The sequence below is a fragment of the Galendromus occidentalis genome, unplaced genomic scaffold (assembly GCF_000255335.2).
Source record: "Galendromus occidentalis unplaced genomic scaffold, Mocc_1.1 scf7180000077477, whole genome shotgun sequence".
In the NCBI taxonomy this organism is placed as follows: domain Eukaryota; kingdom Metazoa; phylum Arthropoda; class Arachnida; order Mesostigmata; family Phytoseiidae; genus Galendromus; species Galendromus occidentalis.
Window position 1 is genome coordinate 181,816 of NW_003805465.1, and position 15,840 is coordinate 197,655.

At 50.7% G+C, this 15,840-nt stretch overlaps 3 protein-coding genes across 3 annotated transcripts; 1 reads left to right on the plus strand and 2 right to left on the minus strand.

The window, feature by feature from the left end:
* Window positions 1-4: 4 nt before the first annotated feature.
* Window positions 5-2,720, minus strand: LOC100902460 (chitinase domain-containing protein 1). Its single transcript, XM_003745029.2, has 8 exons — window positions 2,550-2,720; window positions 2,286-2,393; window positions 2,031-2,183; window positions 1,682-1,850; window positions 1,401-1,575; window positions 1,086-1,277; window positions 716-949; window positions 5-258 (listed from the first exon to the last, which is right to left on the minus strand). Exons 2-8 carry the CDS (start codon window positions 2,361-2,363, stop codon window positions 120-122), a joined length of 1,140 nt encoding a protein of 379 aa, XP_003745077.1. The 5' UTR covers window positions 2,364-2,393; window positions 2,550-2,720; the 3' UTR covers window positions 5-119.
* A 75-nt stretch (window positions 2,721-2,795) lies between these two features.
* LOC100902601 (protein PRRC1) lies at window positions 2,796-6,970 on the plus strand. The gene is made up of 7 exons (XM_003745030.2): window positions 2,796-2,987; window positions 4,263-4,461; window positions 5,307-5,394; window positions 5,678-5,931; window positions 6,014-6,317; window positions 6,436-6,631; window positions 6,775-6,970. Exons 2-7 carry the CDS (start codon window positions 4,263-4,265, stop codon window positions 6,832-6,834), a joined length of 1,101 nt encoding a protein of 366 aa, XP_003745078.1. The 5' UTR covers window positions 2,796-2,987; the 3' UTR covers window positions 6,835-6,970.
* A 1,812-nt stretch (window positions 6,971-8,782) lies between these two features.
* On the minus strand, window positions 8,783-15,788 carry DCTN1-p150 (dynactin subunit 1). The gene is made up of 14 exons (XM_003745082.1): window positions 15,657-15,788; window positions 14,695-15,115; window positions 14,259-14,549; window positions 14,030-14,146; window positions 12,686-12,888; window positions 12,434-12,566; window positions 12,144-12,341; window positions 11,925-12,035; window positions 11,398-11,819; window positions 11,114-11,293; window positions 10,820-11,018; window positions 9,878-10,706; window positions 9,229-9,710; window positions 8,783-9,114 (listed from the first exon to the last, which is right to left on the minus strand). Exons 2-14 carry the CDS (start codon window positions 15,112-15,114, stop codon window positions 8,989-8,991), a joined length of 3,711 nt encoding a protein of 1,236 aa, XP_003745130.1. The 5' UTR covers window position 15,115; window positions 15,657-15,788; the 3' UTR covers window positions 8,783-8,988.
* Window positions 15,789-15,840: the final 52 nt, after the last annotated feature.

The window sequence follows — 15,840 nt, forward strand, 5'->3', positions numbered from 1 at the left end:
GTGTCGGGTTTGTCGGCGTGTTACCGAATGAATTTTATTTTCGTTTTTCTCAGGTAATAGTCAGAATGAGTGCGGTCGCGAGCCGCCATAGGAGCTCCTAAAAGGGAAGAGCTCTCATTTCAAAGTAGATCGTAGAAATAATCCATCCCCTGACCCACTTCCCAGATCGAGATTCCACAACCCAATTCTGTCGCCAGGGCCAGCCGCATGGAGATAGCTTTCAAGGTCGGGAAGAACATGACGTGATGTCCTTCGTTCCTGGAACAATGATTATTGAGAGAAGATGAGCGAGGGAGGGTGATCATCGACCCGATGGCTCAGTTCCCAGAGCCGTAGTCGCCGGGTCACACCGGCTACGAAGGGCTGGGCAGACGACTACAAGGTTAAGATTCGACTAGGGTAATTGTCCGCGTGATTGCGACGGACATCTTCAGTTCAGGTCCCAGAATATACTACGAATATCCGACGCCATGCGCGGCACGGCAAATCGGAGGTTCAGTCCCGAGGGATGCGCGGAAAATCGGCGCTTACTCATAAGAAGCTTCCAGCGGCAAACAGAAAGCGCGAGGAGATAGAACTCATGAGAATCCCTCCCGGCGAGCCCTCTAATTCTGCGCACCAATAATCAGCTTCTTGGCAAAGAGTAGAGCCGCGACTCATATAGAATTTGTTGACTAGATCATCTCTCACTCCTCGAGGGATTTCGCTGACTCACCCTCGAATCTGAACGTAATGCTCCGCGAACTCCTCGTTCCATGCGATTTTCGGTTTGTGTTTCTGCAGCATTTCGACGAATTGATTGCCGACGATTGCGCCTCCTCCAACAGCCGTATAGTCGTATCCGTAGAAGTTCAATCCTATCAGGATCTTGGCTCGATACTCGCTCTCGGTGGGCTGCAGACTTTCCACACACTTCCGGACCCATTGGATCGGCGAGTTCGGTCCGGGCCTTTAGAAATAATTCAAGGTGGAAACAAGTTGCGGGATACCGGATGATTCCGCGTTGATTGTGAGCTAACATAAAGTATACTATGCTCATAATATCATGTCGAGGACGGCAATCACGTGGTCCCGGAAGATCTCACCTCTGCGGGCTCGAGTAGTCGTAGGTCATCAACGAGAAGGCCGTCACGTGATCTCGAAGTTGTTCGAAATGACTTCTGCTGAACATACCCTGGACATTATCGTCGTATAGCGGAGGGGGGATGACCAATATCAAGGCTAGTTCCGATGAACGCAGCGGCTCGTAGAGACCCCGTATGATTTTGATCAAGGCACTGCAAACAGACCGACCCTTCCGTGATTCGAAACTCCGAGAGGCTGCTGCGACGCCCACGCTTGGACATTGACTACTACACCGAAGGTATGTAGGTTTATCTCAGTACGAGTACAAAGCTCACTTTGCGAGTTTGCCGCTGTAATTGTACTGAGACCACAACTCGAACACGTAGCCGTCGAAATCATTTTCGTGCGCGAGTTTCGTGAGAACTTTCCCCAGCGACGAGGTTCTCCCGGCAGACGAAGAAACGTCGAGTATCTGTTGCGGGGACCAGCCCTCAAACAGTACACGAGGCACTGGAACAGGAAAGACTCGAGTTGTTAAAACTCTGCGATGCGCATTCTGTGGAATCGAGATTCAGGACTAACTCCTTGTTATTGATTTGGAGCGAACTCAACTCACGCATCTTCGCTCCGGTATCGCGGACTTCTCTGATCCATCCCCGATCCACATCATGCTGACCCGATATCACAAAAGACGATCCCTCGAGTTTCAGTTGTAGCCAAACGGGTGAAACGTGGGTAAATTTCGAGCCGAAGATCTTCGCCACATCGTATCCGTGGTTATTCCACTGAAAAAGAAGAAATAAAGGGCACGATAGAGGGATGATTGAAAATGGGAACGGATGAGAAAGGACATGAATAAAGCTCGGAAATGAGTCTGAGTCTGCACTGAGCGTCGAGTATTCCAGAGCTCGTGGCATTCGAAGACGAGCGAGAAGCTTGAATTTCCAACTCCAAGGTGAACTCACAGGAGTCACATAGGCCAAAACATTCCCGGAGAAGTTCCTGCTGTGCTGCAGCAACGTGCTGTAGGCTTTCTGGTGGGTCACGATGTCTTTCCATGCCACATTCTCCGAGACCAGGTTTCGCTCAAAAACGCTCCTCTCGCTTGGTGGCAGTTCCTGCGAAAGGATGGCTGATTGAGTGAGCCTGATGGCGGGACGGAATCGTAGGACAAAATGTTTTCCAGGGGGCATGTTGAGAAGATTCGATGCCGTCCTCACCTCAATTTCCGTAGAAGCCCCAGTCGATGCCGCTAGACTCGCGAGGCACGCCACGCCGATCATGAATGATCTCCCCATGAGAAATTACGGAACGAGTTATGCGGGTCTCTGAAAGTTAGCATCACGCGGCAAGCTGAATGTCACTGACCATCTCATCTATTGTTCGATCCTCAGATGACGAGAGGGACTTCAAGAGGGGAATTCCGACACCGTACTCGGAGTGAGTGGACCGCTGTTTGTTGTTTCTAGAACTTAGCAACGTACTCTGATTTCGAAGGGAAGCGAGATCTCCAATTCATTGACCGTTGGTCTGGGGCACGCTCAATTTCGATCCTAAAAGAGTCTACTTTTCCGCGAGGAGGTTTTTCGCAGTGTCTGCCGGTTTCGTGCACGGACTCGTCAGCTGTTGTGGCTGTCGCCAGTCAGACGTGACTCGAAAATTTGCGCGTCAACAATCGGCTGCTCCCCATCTAGTGGATATAAACATCCGTCTGCCCGACCAGCTGTTAGGAGAGTAGAGGAGGGAAAGGAGCTCTGTGCTTACTGTCTCCTGGCTCTGCGATCGTTTGCGGTTCTGCTAGCCAACCTTCGCCGTCGAAGCCAATTTCCACCTGGCCAGGCTCGCTCGATCAGGACCTGAAAACGCTGCAGTGATATCAGCGCATACGTTCCGAGCACTGTCAGTTGATTTCCTCGTGGAATGTAAGTACGCAGTTGAGTTTTCCTTGTAGAGAGCAAGCTGCTCTCCGAAGTTCGATCTAGGCATCCAGATGATGCACGAATCGAACTTGAGCCGCTTGGAGCTGATACACTCGGGAAGTGGACGCTCATCTGCGAGGGAATTTCGCGAACTCGGATGGCAGACCTTCTTAAGAGACTTTAAATCGAAGACTTTAGCCGCCAAGGTCCGACATCGCTTTTCGGTAGATCGGAAAATAGAATTCGCGACAGGGATTAAGAGCAGCTTCCCAAATCAGAACTTCTGCGCACTTAGTCGGCATGTCGTCCTCGTCATCTGCATGGGACCAAGTTTGTTGCTCGAACATCATATCGCAGCGAGAACTAAGGGGAAAACATGCGGATCCGCGAGAACCAGACAGATTTGCGCGAGGTGAGAATACGTGACCTTCGCCGGGAGACAGAAAAATATTCTGAAGGATCGGCGGCGAAATCTAGTGATGCCGACCGACTGGCCAACCTGAAGTTTGGGAAAACCACGTACTCGGGCTTGCCCGCTGCATTGTGCATGAATCCGACTCTGTCTGATATTCTAACAGAATCACAGAGCGCTTTCACTTAAGGGACGAAGCTCAGAAGATGAGAGAACGCCCGCGAAATCCTTCGTTTTGTTACGCTCCACGGCACCGATTGGTCGCCCGACAGAGCGCGCATTGTTCAATATGGTCGGCGGGACCATGAGATCATTCTGCGTTTCTAGCGAGCTCCTTGACCGCTTCCTCCATGGTACCGTCTCTGTCAACAGGACGGAACCGGGGTTTCCGGGCTGCTTGTTGGGAATATGGGTCCGCAGAGACGGGCCTCAACGTCCTTCACTCGGAACAAGGGGTTACGAACATGGAAGGTCAATGGGAGCGAATTTTTGCGAACTTCACCAATAGCTAGAAAGGTATTTATTTCGTGGATCTATCTGCTCGGATGTGACCCGCATTCACGAACATTTGATGACTTCGATCGTCGGATCCGTCCGCGGACGTCGTCTAGCTCGGCTGCTCTTGGCGTCCTCGCCACGCTCGCGCCCTTCGAAATTTCACCCGACGTGCACTTCAGTCAGTAAAAAAATCAGTGCTCATCATGAAAAAATCTTTCTCCATCCATTCGATGGGGCTCCTGTTAATCCGTCTGAAGAGCTCTCACGCTACCGTGTCCCCCTATTTGTATCCGTGGTGTTTCATGTACGGAAACATGAATCGCCGAGCAGGAGTCAATGTATCATAGACCTCGGAATCCCTCTTGCAGATGTCTGAAACTGACGAAGGATCCACTGGTTTTGAACTTTTGGATGAGGAGAACACTCCGGAAGCGCCGTCGACTCCTGAGGCGAAAGCTAAAACGTCTGTTAAGAGTAAACCCGAAAGACTGAGCAAAGGAGAGCAGAAAATCCTCGCCACACCCAAATCTGTGAGAGCAGAAGCTGTTGTCGCTACTCCCGGAAGAGGTGAGTCACCTGACCCTTAACAGTATACAGAGTAGAAAAATAAGTTATCTCTCTGATCCACGACGCAGAAGCAGGGCTCCTCCCAAATCGATGCTAGGTACCCTTCCCGCGTGAATTGTCTCTCTTTCGGAACTCAGAAAATCAGACGATCGAAACTATCAACATTTTCTCTCATGTCCTGCCACGGGCTACTGCTATTTTTGTTGCCTGCCGTAGTCCCCGACAGCCTCCGATGCTCGCCAGCAGAACTCGGAACTTCCGCTGACTCTACAGCGAGAAATTCCTCGGGCACTGAGAAAGTATAAGACGTGCGCCGTCTCTGCTATGTGCTTCGGTCAGACCTGAGCTTGTCTTGTGCTGCCGGAACGAATCGTGCTGATCTGCTGTACCAAGTAACAGTTAGGCGATCAATATTTTGTGGCTCTCTTCTCTTGTTTCCGCAGTGATCCGCGATTGATATCAGGTGATCTCGTTCCGGAATGTCTTCATTGGTGCATGGAAGAACAGGATTCTCCTCCACGCCGTCGTCCAAGACCCTCTCCCCTCGGGATCAATGAACTCTGGGTCTTCTGAGGGCGCCGTTTGTTTTGTGTGCGAGGCAGTGGTTGACTGAATCGTCAGCACCATTGGCGGTGGAATCCGAAGTTTAGACATGCTTTTAGTGTACGATGCTGTTCGAAGTTTCCAAACGAACTCGAGTGCGTGTACTGAGTTGCTTTTCATACGGGCTATCGTAGCGAACATCGTGGCAGCTCGAGCTGTCATTTCTAGTGGGGCCCCATCGAGGAGGCGACCGTGATGTCGCAACAGGTGATCAGTTGTACTAGTCTTCGAATTTGTTGCAGATTCCACGATGGCTTCGGGGATATCCCAACCGTCCGAGACAATCGAACGGAATGTTGCCAACGTACGGATCGGTGATGATGCACAAGGGTAAGGAGTTGAATAGGCCTTAGGTTGTTTTTGTTGAGTGGCTCTCTTGCTCTGTCCGGGAGAATCAGGCGTTTTCTCATAGAGCGTTAGAAGCCCCCTCGATTCTGAGCCCATATCGTTCGCTGAGCGTGCCTTCTGCTCGCTCGCCGCATCTGTGAACTATCGAGGCGTATACCGCTTCCGAACACCATCGACCCGACCAACAGTCGGATGATGGCACTATGCCGATAGGGCAGCGTATTTTCCACAAGGAACTCTCAATTTAGGATCGTGGCTTTTACAGCGATTCTGCGACAACTCAACTGAATGCCGAGATGGTTTGGTCCGGTCTACAATGGGGAGCCTCGTTTCTGTCGAAAGTCACCGAGAAGGCTAAAGAATCTGTCGATAAAGTGATCACAACACTAGACCCTCAAATGAAGCCCATCATCTTCTCGGGAGGAGATCTCAGTATTACAGTGGCGTCCGACAAAAAAGACAAAGTCATGCCGATCCAGGACGCTTTTTGGGATGTTTTCGGCAGAGCTACCGTGGAAGGTTGGTTTTGATGCATTCGTTCGAAGCTCCGATCGCGTATGCGTTCTGCATATATTTTAACATGGTTTGAACTCATCGGTAGGCGTGAAAGCTCAACCATCGTCAATGGCAGCACAACCGGTCGGATTCACGGCGGGTTTGAAGGCAGCTGAAGACCGAGTGGCTTGTCTACACAACACCGGCGATGTCGACCCTCTGAGTCCTGTTATCGCGGTGGAGGGTTTCCTCGCGGAGCTCAGCACCGATCGCTGGTTTGAAATGTCGTGTGTTCTACTAGTCGATAAACCAAACGATATTAGCATCTCGATCTACACTCAAGCAACGCCTCTGGACGAACAGTGGATCAATCAGATTAAAGACGGAACTCCTCCCGACTATCCTTTGAGGTGAGTTATCGAGTTCCCGTCCGAAAGACCTGAAGTATCGTGAGTAAGCGAGATTCGAATTCGGAACGCGCGAGCGAAACTCAGATCAATGACATTCGCCTTCCCGTGCTTTTTCCAGCTGGTGCGGATTCGCCAAAACAGTCGGAGAAGTCGCCGCAGCCGCTTTGAATTGCGAGCGCGAGGACTGGCACGAGAAACATACCGGGCTGCCGCGATGTGCCACGATCTACCAAGCTGCCAAGAGTCTGGCGTTCCTGTACCGGCGGAAACTCCAAGAAAAAGCTCCTTCAGCCGTGATTTCGAGCCAACCTGAGGTGGCGCCTGTCGTTTCGCAGTGAAACTTTGTGATGTTGTAAATACGCATATGTAATTCACAGTTTCGTCCGGTTATTATTATTCACCACCCCCTGGTAGACGCTGTTATTATTACCTAATCCTAAATAAGCTTACCATACAGATATCCCTGCATGAGTCGGTGAGACTGAAAATTGAAGAGCTCATGACACTACTTGAATAAAGCGATTATAACGACCATAGAAGGAAAGAATCACCGAATTTTCGATGTTGCTCAGATTTATTGGAACGTCTTCAGATTCGAATGTAGAGCCGGGCTGGACTCGAGGCGATCCGAATAAAGCGACTGACGCAGAAAATTCCGGACCACTCCATCTTAGCTCTAAGGTACGTGAACGCAGAGCTCGCAGAGGCTCAGGGTTGTTCGGGGATGTTCATCGGTATGTACGAATTCATCGGACCGATTTGCGTGATGCCATGATCGACCCTTCTGTTATCCTGACGATTGTTACCGAATCGTCCGGAATTCGGATCGAATCTACTCGGATCAATACTTCCTGTGGTCGGATCGAAGCGCGGGTCGAAGCGATGTACCCCGGGTGGATCCACGTGTCGATTGTTATCGTGCCGATTGGGTTGCTCATTCCACCCGTTGTACGGCCGCATGTGATCGATGTGAGAGTTACGACCGATGTTGAATTGATTGCTGAACTTGTCCAGAACTGAATGAAGGCTCACCGGGAGTGGTTTGCTATCGTCGTGTGGGGGGAGATAATTACTTTTCTTGAGGTGTGCTCTGACGAATATCGTATAATTCATGTTTTCTATGAGAGGGGCGTTGCAGAACTGGACGAACATTAGCTTTTCGCATTTTTCATCGACGCCGATGGAGCATACGACCTTTCTCCTATCACCTCCTTGGAAGCAAGGGAACCGATTATAATCGGGACGTCGCTTATCCACGGAGTTCTGCAGATTCCATCCGTGCGGTGATACTCTATAGACGGCTCTGATCTGCTTGCGTTTCATCCGGTCCTCGATTACCGCTCTCGAGAAGTCGGTGGCTTTCCAACTTAGATGGTCGTACATCTCCGCGGGACTGACGAAAACGGATATGTTGGTGACCAGTCCGGCATCGATTACGTCCTTGAATATATCGTGGTCGATTTCGATATCCAAGCTTTGACCGCCCACCGAGTTTACGGCCAGCTCTCTGGCGTACTGAGATCGGAGGTACACATCCGCTACAGCCTCCTGACCATAGACGAACGTACCGTTTTGCAGAAGATTGTACGGAACAACTCTCACGAAGAGCTTCTTCTCGTAGAAATTTATCGGTTCGATGATATGCCACGTATGATTGGTCTCGATCTCGGCGATCGTAAGGTTCTTGGTGTTTGTCGATCGGAAATTAAACTCGGGTTTTTTATAGAGTCCCACAACGTAGCCTGCGAGTCTCTTGGCTCCTATGTCTTGGGGAGCGTGCCAGCTGAGGTTGAGTTTCCGGGCTCGGGGCAGGTACATGACGTGGCGATTCAGAACCTCTACCGTGAGTTGCTGGACGGGAGATGGGGCCGCGACGATCGTTTGGAAAGTGAAATTCCTCAGGAGCGTCACGTGCTCGTCGAAAATGGAGTACACTCTGGCGGTGTAGTTCTTGAAGGGTCTCAGACGAGCCGTCGGATTCATGCTCGTCGCTTTCCTCATCTCGAACCTCAGTGTCTCTCTGTCGCTCTCGACATCGAGGAAATACCAGCGAGGGATCCGCGGCACTCTCGCGTGTCTGTTGAGAGGATTCTGTGCAAGCTCCGTAGATTCGTAGCACGACCACGTAAACTCAACGCACACTTCGGAGTGGCTGTCGTAACAGATGTCCTGGTGCATGACATCGAAGGCCACTCGAGCCGCTCCATGGAGGGAGAAGTTGGGTCGGCTCGTGAAGCCTCCCGACATCCATATCGTCTGAGTCGAAGAGAAACTCGCAACGAGTGCCACTAAGCGGAGCACCAGTCTTGTCCCCGATGAGGGACAGCTCATCATCGCGCTCTGCGAGCTGAAGCGACCGACTGATCGAGAAGCATGTCCGATCGTTGTTAATTGCCCCATTTGTCACAAGCGTCGCCAGTTAAAAAGGATAACCTCCAATCGAGACTATAGAACTCTGTTCGTCATTCCGATACATAAATAGGGTTTATTGTCTCCTTCTGCCAGACTTCATCAAAAACCGAAATCATCACAAACTTTCATAGAATCTATTCAGCGGATAACCAGATTGCCTACCGCGGGGGCAGACACGGAAGAAAACCATACAGGCGGTGAAAAGATGTTTTTCTAGAGGCTATCACGGGTTGATGGGAAGTTGACTACGGTTCCCGCCTTAGGCCAGAATCGACGAGTGAATTTTGTGTATAATCGGATAATCCACGTATAGGGACTGAGTCTTCGATTCCGAAGAGGGTACGGTGACTCGGCCCACTAAGCTGGCGTCACCTTCGAGTTTCGCCTGAAAGATACAAATCGGATTTCTACGATGATCGAGTGTTCTTCTTTCAGCGAGCCGCCTCCTGGATATAAGGGAATAGGCGGAGCTTGCCGCGGGGATTCTGAATCAACTCACTTTGGTGAAGAGTGGATGCGGGAATTCCCTAAGATGCGTGTTGATGTGGTGCTCAGGTCGGAGTTGGGCTACCAGACGACGGATTTCGTCGTGCAATTTAAAGCTCTGCTCTCTGAGCTGAACTAGACGGGTGTCTCGTTCGGCGTGTTGTGCGAGGGTGGTGACAGCATCCTTTCCGGTTCCGAGGGGCGTGACGCCGCCTTCCGCAAGTGCGATAAGATACTGAGCTTTGATCGAGTGAATCTTCTTCGAGAGCTCTAGCAGTTTGGCGCGCTGCTCTGCTTGGTCTTGAGGAAGGTCCTCGTCCTTCATGTTGGTGGCTTTCAGAAGCCAGCCGGGATTTTTCGGTACACCTAGGGGTTTCAGACGATATGCTTGTTGAGATAAGGCGTCCACTTGTTGAGAAGATCGGTGCGACCGTTCGACCTCCAACGCCTTGGTCAGAGTGTACACTCTGTCACGTAGGGCCTCGACGTATCCATCTGCGAAAAATGAAGAATATGTCTAGATATGCGTCCTAATGAGGCCCCAAGGGTCGAATGTGACGGCGCCCGACGATACGCTACGCAGATGATTCGATCGTTGAATATTCCGAGGGATAGGCTTGACAAGAAGATATTGTGTGTTCAGTAAATGAGCGGATTCTCACCTGCAACCGGGATGAAACCAGCGGAAGGCGCATGCGAAGCCGACGACTGCTGCGGCGAATGGATGGGACTGCTCCGGATGTCCGTTCGACCGCTGCTGTTCCTCCGGGTCAGATCCTTCAGCTGATTTCTCAGCTCACGTCTCTCTTTCTCGAGATGGGCGAGATCTGCGTTCATGACCTCGGTCGTCTCATCAAACTCTTTTTCTTTCTTCTTCAATTGGATCTGCAGCTCGTCCAGCTGTCTCTGGAGTCTGTCTCTCTGATCCTCGATGTCTTTGTAGGCGCTATCGATTTTCTTCTCTGCCATGTCTTTGCGCAGGGCCATCTCCCTCACTTCTTCAGTTTTGATTTTTATTGTTTTTCGCAACTCCTGAATATCGCTCATCTGCTGTTCGATACGAACGCGCATCTGCTCCATGTCCTTAGCCTTCTCCTTGGCTGTCTGGGCGCAAATCTGAATTGGGGGAGTGATTTTGATGATGGTCGACGAATCCCTCTCGAGGGAACCATCTTGTATCTTTTCATTCAGAGAATTCAAGGTGTCGAGCACTCCCTTCAGTGACATGCGCAAACACTCCGGCCCGTTATCGTCTTTTCCGTAAATGGAGTCGGTAGCCTCGTGTGTGAGCTCCTTCAACTTCTCCAGTGGGATCTCTTCGCTCTGCTCTCCTTGAGAAATCGTGGTCTGGATCGCGGACCTTTGCAAACCTAAGAACACCTTGAAAACCCGGCCTAGCTTATGGCAGCATTCCAAAACTTCTTCCTGCAGGTCGCTGTTCGTTTCTAGAACTATAGCTGCATTCTGATCTAGAGGTGCGCGTCGCTTAACCTACGGATAGAACGTTTCTGCATTGTTAGGGCAGATATGGCAAATTCTTCTCCGATCGATATCCAGGAAAGCCAGGAAGCCTGTCGGTATGGGAACCTGTGGCTATCGCTTACTTTCTTGAGCACTTGCTGGATTTCCTCAGTCAGTGCGACCGCGTCGTCCAGAAGTGCCAGAAGCTCGTCTCTGTTGTCTTTCGTCAGACTTTTGATAGCCTTCAAACACGCCAAGATTGCGTAACAGCAAACGCTCATCACCTTGAGGCGATCCGCCATGAATTGGGAACCAGCTACCCTCTCCGACGACAGGTGGACACTGATGATTGTAACAATCCTTAGAATATTGACACCAGAACGACACCAATGACACGAAGTTCAAATCACACTTTTTGACTCATCAACAAGATTCACCTGTAGAGACTTTCGAAGTAGCTGACGGCTTTCTCCAGTTTGTCGAGTGGCACATTTTCATCGAGTTGATCTTTGCGCAGGAGGTCGAGGTAGAAATCGATGAGTTTCTCTTGCACCAGCATCTCGGTGAAGAGCGTCGCGCATTTCTGATACAAATCCACACTGCACGAATTGAAAGCCCTGCAGGAACGGAAGAGATTTTCAGTGTTTCGCTTCAGCACGATCGGCAGGTTCCCTTCGAACCGAGAATACTGTACCCCGTGGCTTATCTTCCTCGTACTCACATTGTGAATTGTTGCAGGAGTGCGTGGAGAGTGTACAGGTAGAAGAGCATCATGCATCCGTATGTGTACTGCTCTACGGAATGCGTCTTCAGTACCATGGCTCTCGTAATGTACTCGGGAGCTGCAAACTTCTCTCTCAATTGGCTCGTGAGGATGTCGCACTTGGCAATGATTCGAGGCACGAGTAGAAGCATTTTTATCGCTTCGTGATCCCCGCCTCGTTGAAGGAAAGCATCGGGGAGGAACGCACAGACGTAGGTCACGTGTTGGTTCGCTTGCATCACCTCGAGCTTTCGGAGTTCCATCTCGATCGCTCGAGCGTGCGCTTTCGTTTCGGCGAATCTCACTTTGTAGTCGATGGATTCTGTGGCGGTTTGGAGCGATCTGTCTTGAGTTTCTTCCACGAGACGCTTCTGGAGCTCCTGTTCGAAAAAAAAACGGATTACGTCAGCGGAAAACCGAGCTTGAACTCTCTGCTCGACCCTCCGCATCAGACAAGCACACAAAAAACGGGAAATATTCATCACCTCTATCTTGTCCTTAAGATTCTCTGTATGATCACGGAATTTCTGAATCGTCTGCTCGTAGTCCGCAATCGCGTAGTTCATAGCTTCGATCTTCTTGTGGGAGTCCAATAACTGCGGGAATCCGTCATTGAGGTAGAATAGAGGAGTGATCGATACCACCCAGACTGAAAATCATAGATCTAGGCGAAATTCGCCTGCCGATATTCAGCGGAATAATACCTTGGCATTCGCTGTCTCAGCTTCTTCCCGCAGATCCTGCTCCGTTTCTCTCGCGGTATCTTGCAGCTCATCGTTCAGCTCCTGCAGCTTTTCCAGGTCATCGACCGCCTCTTGAAGCTCACGAACTTTTTCTTCGAGCGTGAGATTCTTTTCTGTGAGTTTCTCCACCATCTCCTCGGCTCCGAGGGCAGCGTCGATCTGCAAATAATCCATTGACCTTCCGCCTGTACGCCAATCTCATCCCCCTGATGGGAGAACGCTCCATAGAGCATACATTCGACATTTCTCACCTGCTCATGGAGTTCTCCGATTTGAGCCTCATATTGATCGACTTGCTGATTCAACTTCGAATTCAACCGACGAATTTCGGAGAGATCTTGCTTGACCTGCTCGAGCTCCTTTGTGGTTTCGGTCAATTTGATTCTGTAATATCCGAGAGCGGAGTCAGTCTCGCAATAAGAGTTTTCCCTTAACGTTCGAGCGATCCGATGGAAACTCCACCGTTTCTTTGAAAATGAAGAAAACATTTCCCGCGCTTTCACCTGTCGGTAGCGTTGATATCTCGCAACTTGACGACGGCGTCTTTGAGCTTCTGAATGGTTTGCTCGTCCTTCTTTCTTTCGTAGTCGGCACCCACAGACTCGGGACCCTTCAACTCCAACTCCTTCTTCAACAGGTTCAATTCGGATTCTGTCAGCTCGTAGCGAGCTCTCAGGTCTTCTAATTCAGACTGGAGCTGTTCGGCCTGCGGATGGGAATATCGATGATCTATGAGCTCACTTAGCTCGCCCCCCTTCCGTGTTGAGAATCCATTTGCGACTGAAGATTCGTGGGCTCCGAAATACGCGGTTTCTGATACACCCTGCTCTTGAAGCCCTCTTCCATACGGCTTACGTTTGTTCTGTCACCATTAGGTGGTAATATGTCAGCGCATGGAAAGGCCCCACGAAGGTGAGCTGAAGCCCTAATAGCGTCAGAGCTTCGAAACAATTCCGACGACAACTTCACGCTTCAATGCGTTGGTCGGCGTCGATTTTCGGGGAATTTCTTCCGCTATGACATCGCCACAATCATGTCGGGAGCAAAATCGAGCGGAAATTCCTTTCGGGAAGACTTAGGGTTCTAAGAGATCCCCAGGCCCCGATGTCCCTCGGAGCTCAGCCGCCGCTGTCGCGCATAGGGTCAGAGGGGGGACCGTGCGCCGAAAGCTCGGTCGTCACAGATGTTAATACGCGAAATGTGAGTGTCGTAACGATTCGGCCTTAGCTCATCCGCGGTTCCGTTTCCACCATGATCAGCCTTGCTCTATTTGCGTTTATATATAAACTAGGTACAATGAGCAAGCCTGGCATCACCTTATCTATAACCGCAACGGATGCCGGTATGCTGACGCGGAGCGGTCTGTTCTTGTGCTTGACAGTTTTTGTGCTCGTGAGTGTGTGTTTTCGAAAATCGTTTGACGAAGGATACTATCGATCTGAGGATCAGACATCTGTGACCAATCGGTTTCTCTTGGATTTCATGTCTGCTTGTGCCATGTTTCAGGCCAGCTTGTTCATCGAGGCGGAGGGCTTCTTCTTATTGAAGAAACTGCTCAAGAAAATGGGCTACCAGGGTGGCGGTACATTTCCCGGTTATCTGTACAACCCCTTCTTCTATCGTAAATACCAGGTTTTCCCGCCGAGCTCGTGGAAGAGATAGCGCAGCAGCTTCAATCCTCATCTCGCCATCGAGCTTCTGTGCACATGTGACATTATTTTTGCTACTTTACCTCGTGTTAAATAAACATTGAACATATTCATCCAGCTACGAACTCGGAAGACCTTTCTGCGTCGGAACGTCTTTCTTCGATGGAGAAGTAATGAATCATTGAATGAAAGCTTTACCTTCTCCTCCGCCATTTCTTTGTCTAGCGTCGCCATTTCGATCGCTTCGTTGACATCGCTCGTTTCTTCTGCATGGCGGTTCTTCTCGTCGAGCGCATCCTGAGCGTCTTTCTTGGCCTGCGAGTGCAAGGATCCCACTCATTCGAGGTTATCGGGAAAATTTATCCCGCATTTTCGGTATTCCTCTCTCTTGAGCGGAAGCTCTGCGATGCTTCGCTAGGAGCCCTACCTGAGCGAGTTGCTTCTGGAGGTCAGCCTGACTCTCTGTGATCCTCGCTTTGTACTCGAGCAGCTGCTCCAGCTGGATTTTGGTTTTTTCGAACTCTCGGATTTTCTCCCGATCTTCACTCCTTTTCGCAATGATCGTTTCCAGCTTCTCCTGAAGGTCCTCGATCTGCTTATCTTTTTTTAGAATCTCTGCCTTCGTCGAGCTGAGCTCAGCTTCAAGCTGGATGTTCCCTATCGTTGACGCGCTGACCGAAGCCACGGAAGCCGACATGTCGTCGATCGATTTTTCCGACTGGAATCGGAAGATGACACTTCAAAAGACTTTCCCCTAGATCAGGAGCGTTTTGGAGGGGGGGGGGCGGGGCACTCGGAGCTCTCTGTGGAAAACCCGAGGCTCCGGTGCAATAGAATCAAATAAAACTGCCTGATCCTCTCACCGCGGCAACCGAGAGATTGCTAGCCGCTCGACTCGGTGCTTTTGCGATTCCCACGCTGCTCTTCCGTTCGCTCCCCGCTGATATTTTGCGTGGAGGTCCCGTAGTTGGTGGTCTGAGCTTGCTGCCTGTAGACGGCCTACCCGTAGAGGACGCAGACGATCCGATCGAGGTTCTCGAAGACGACATATCATCCAAGGCTTTCACTTGAGACTGTCGGAGGAAAAGCCCGAAATTGTCCGGACAATTGAAATATGTTTTCCCCTGCACGGTCCCATTGTTTTTCCCTTTGGCCTCGTCGAGGATCACACCGATCCACAACCCTGATGAGAAGTCTGTCGTCCCTACGAAGGCCACTTTCCCCAGCGCATCTTTCCCCGGAACCTCCACGCGATCTCCGACTTTGAATGACTTTTCAGCCATGCTGGAAGCGGAAGGGGAATCTTAGTGAAGGCTTCTCGTTGCCTATGATTCTGCCTTAATTCGGATCCCCGCAGGAAATCTAGCCGAGCAAAGATTCATTTCGGGGATCCGAACGAGCCTCCCATAGCTGTCGAATCAGAAAAACGTGATCAGGTATTTGGTGCAGGTATCTAGAGATTCTCTCCCTCCTGCCTCCAAAAGCCCATCTCCGCGAACTCCGATCTGTCTTATGTATCACGATCCCCCATCAGACGAATCTAAGCTCTGGATTCATGCCGACCAATGATCCTATCTAGACAGCTGATTCGAACGGCCGAGCTCACGCTGTCCTTCGCACAATGTATTCCTGCTTCGGGGCAAGAGTGAGAGCCACAGGGAGCCGGAAAGGGAACGAAGGTCTGCGATTCGAGGGGTCGAATCCCGAATTTTCCAGAGGGACATGTTCCAAAACAAGTTTTCACCGACTTCAATTAAAGGTAAAACCATTGACAGCCTCGCTCGGGAATAGAGAGTTGGCCTTGGCAGCTTCCCAGTCCACTCACTTCTTATGTCATCAGGCGAGACCTGTCTCTCTGGAAAAACAGTATGAGCAGTTCCAGATCTGAGCTGACTCGAATCGGCACGTCAGATGTTCTTCTCAGACACCACCACCTCTCCCAAGACAGAAGAGCATCGGGGTGGGACATAAGCAGCGCGTCGTCTGCTACTTTGTTTACCATTCGTTCT

Excerpts from the sequence above, each read along its gene's own strand:
- DCTN1-p150 (XM_003745082.1), bottom strand. The coding sequence starts at position 15,114 with ATGGCTGAAAAGTCATTCAAAGTCGGAGATCGCGTGGAGGTTCCGGGG. Across the intron at positions 14,550-14,694 it reads GCAATCTCTCGGTTGCCGCG|TCGGAAAAATCGATCGACGA; the intron begins GTGAGAGGATCA and ends TTCCGATTCCAG. Across the intron at positions 12,889-14,029 it reads AAGAAATGGCGGAGGAGAAG|GCCGAACAGCTCCAGTCTGA; the intron begins GTAAAGCTTTCA and ends TCCCATCCGCAG.
- LOC100902460 (XM_003745029.2), bottom strand. The coding sequence starts at position 2,363 with ATGGGGAGATCATTCATGATCGGCGTGGCGTGCCTCGCGAGTCTAGCG. Across the intron at positions 2,184-2,285 it reads GGGCTTCTACGGAAATTGAG|GAACTGCCACCAAGCGAGAG; the intron begins GTGAGGACGGCA and ends ATCCTTTCGCAG. Across the intron at positions 1,576-1,681 it reads CGATACCGGAGCGAAGATGC|TGCCTCGTGTACTGTTTGAG; the intron begins GTGAGTTGAGTT and ends TTCCTGTTCCAG.
- LOC100902601 (XM_003745030.2), top strand. The coding sequence starts at position 4,263 with ATGTCTGAAACTGACGAAGGATCCACTGGTTTTGAACTTTTGGATGAG. Across the intron at positions 4,462-5,306 it reads TGTCGCTACTCCCGGAAGAG|ATTCCACGATGGCTTCGGGG; the intron begins GTGAGTCACCTG and ends AATTTGTTGCAG. Across the intron at positions 5,932-6,013 it reads CGGCAGAGCTACCGTGGAAG|GCGTGAAAGCTCAACCATCG; the intron begins GTTGGTTTTGAT and ends ACTCATCGGTAG.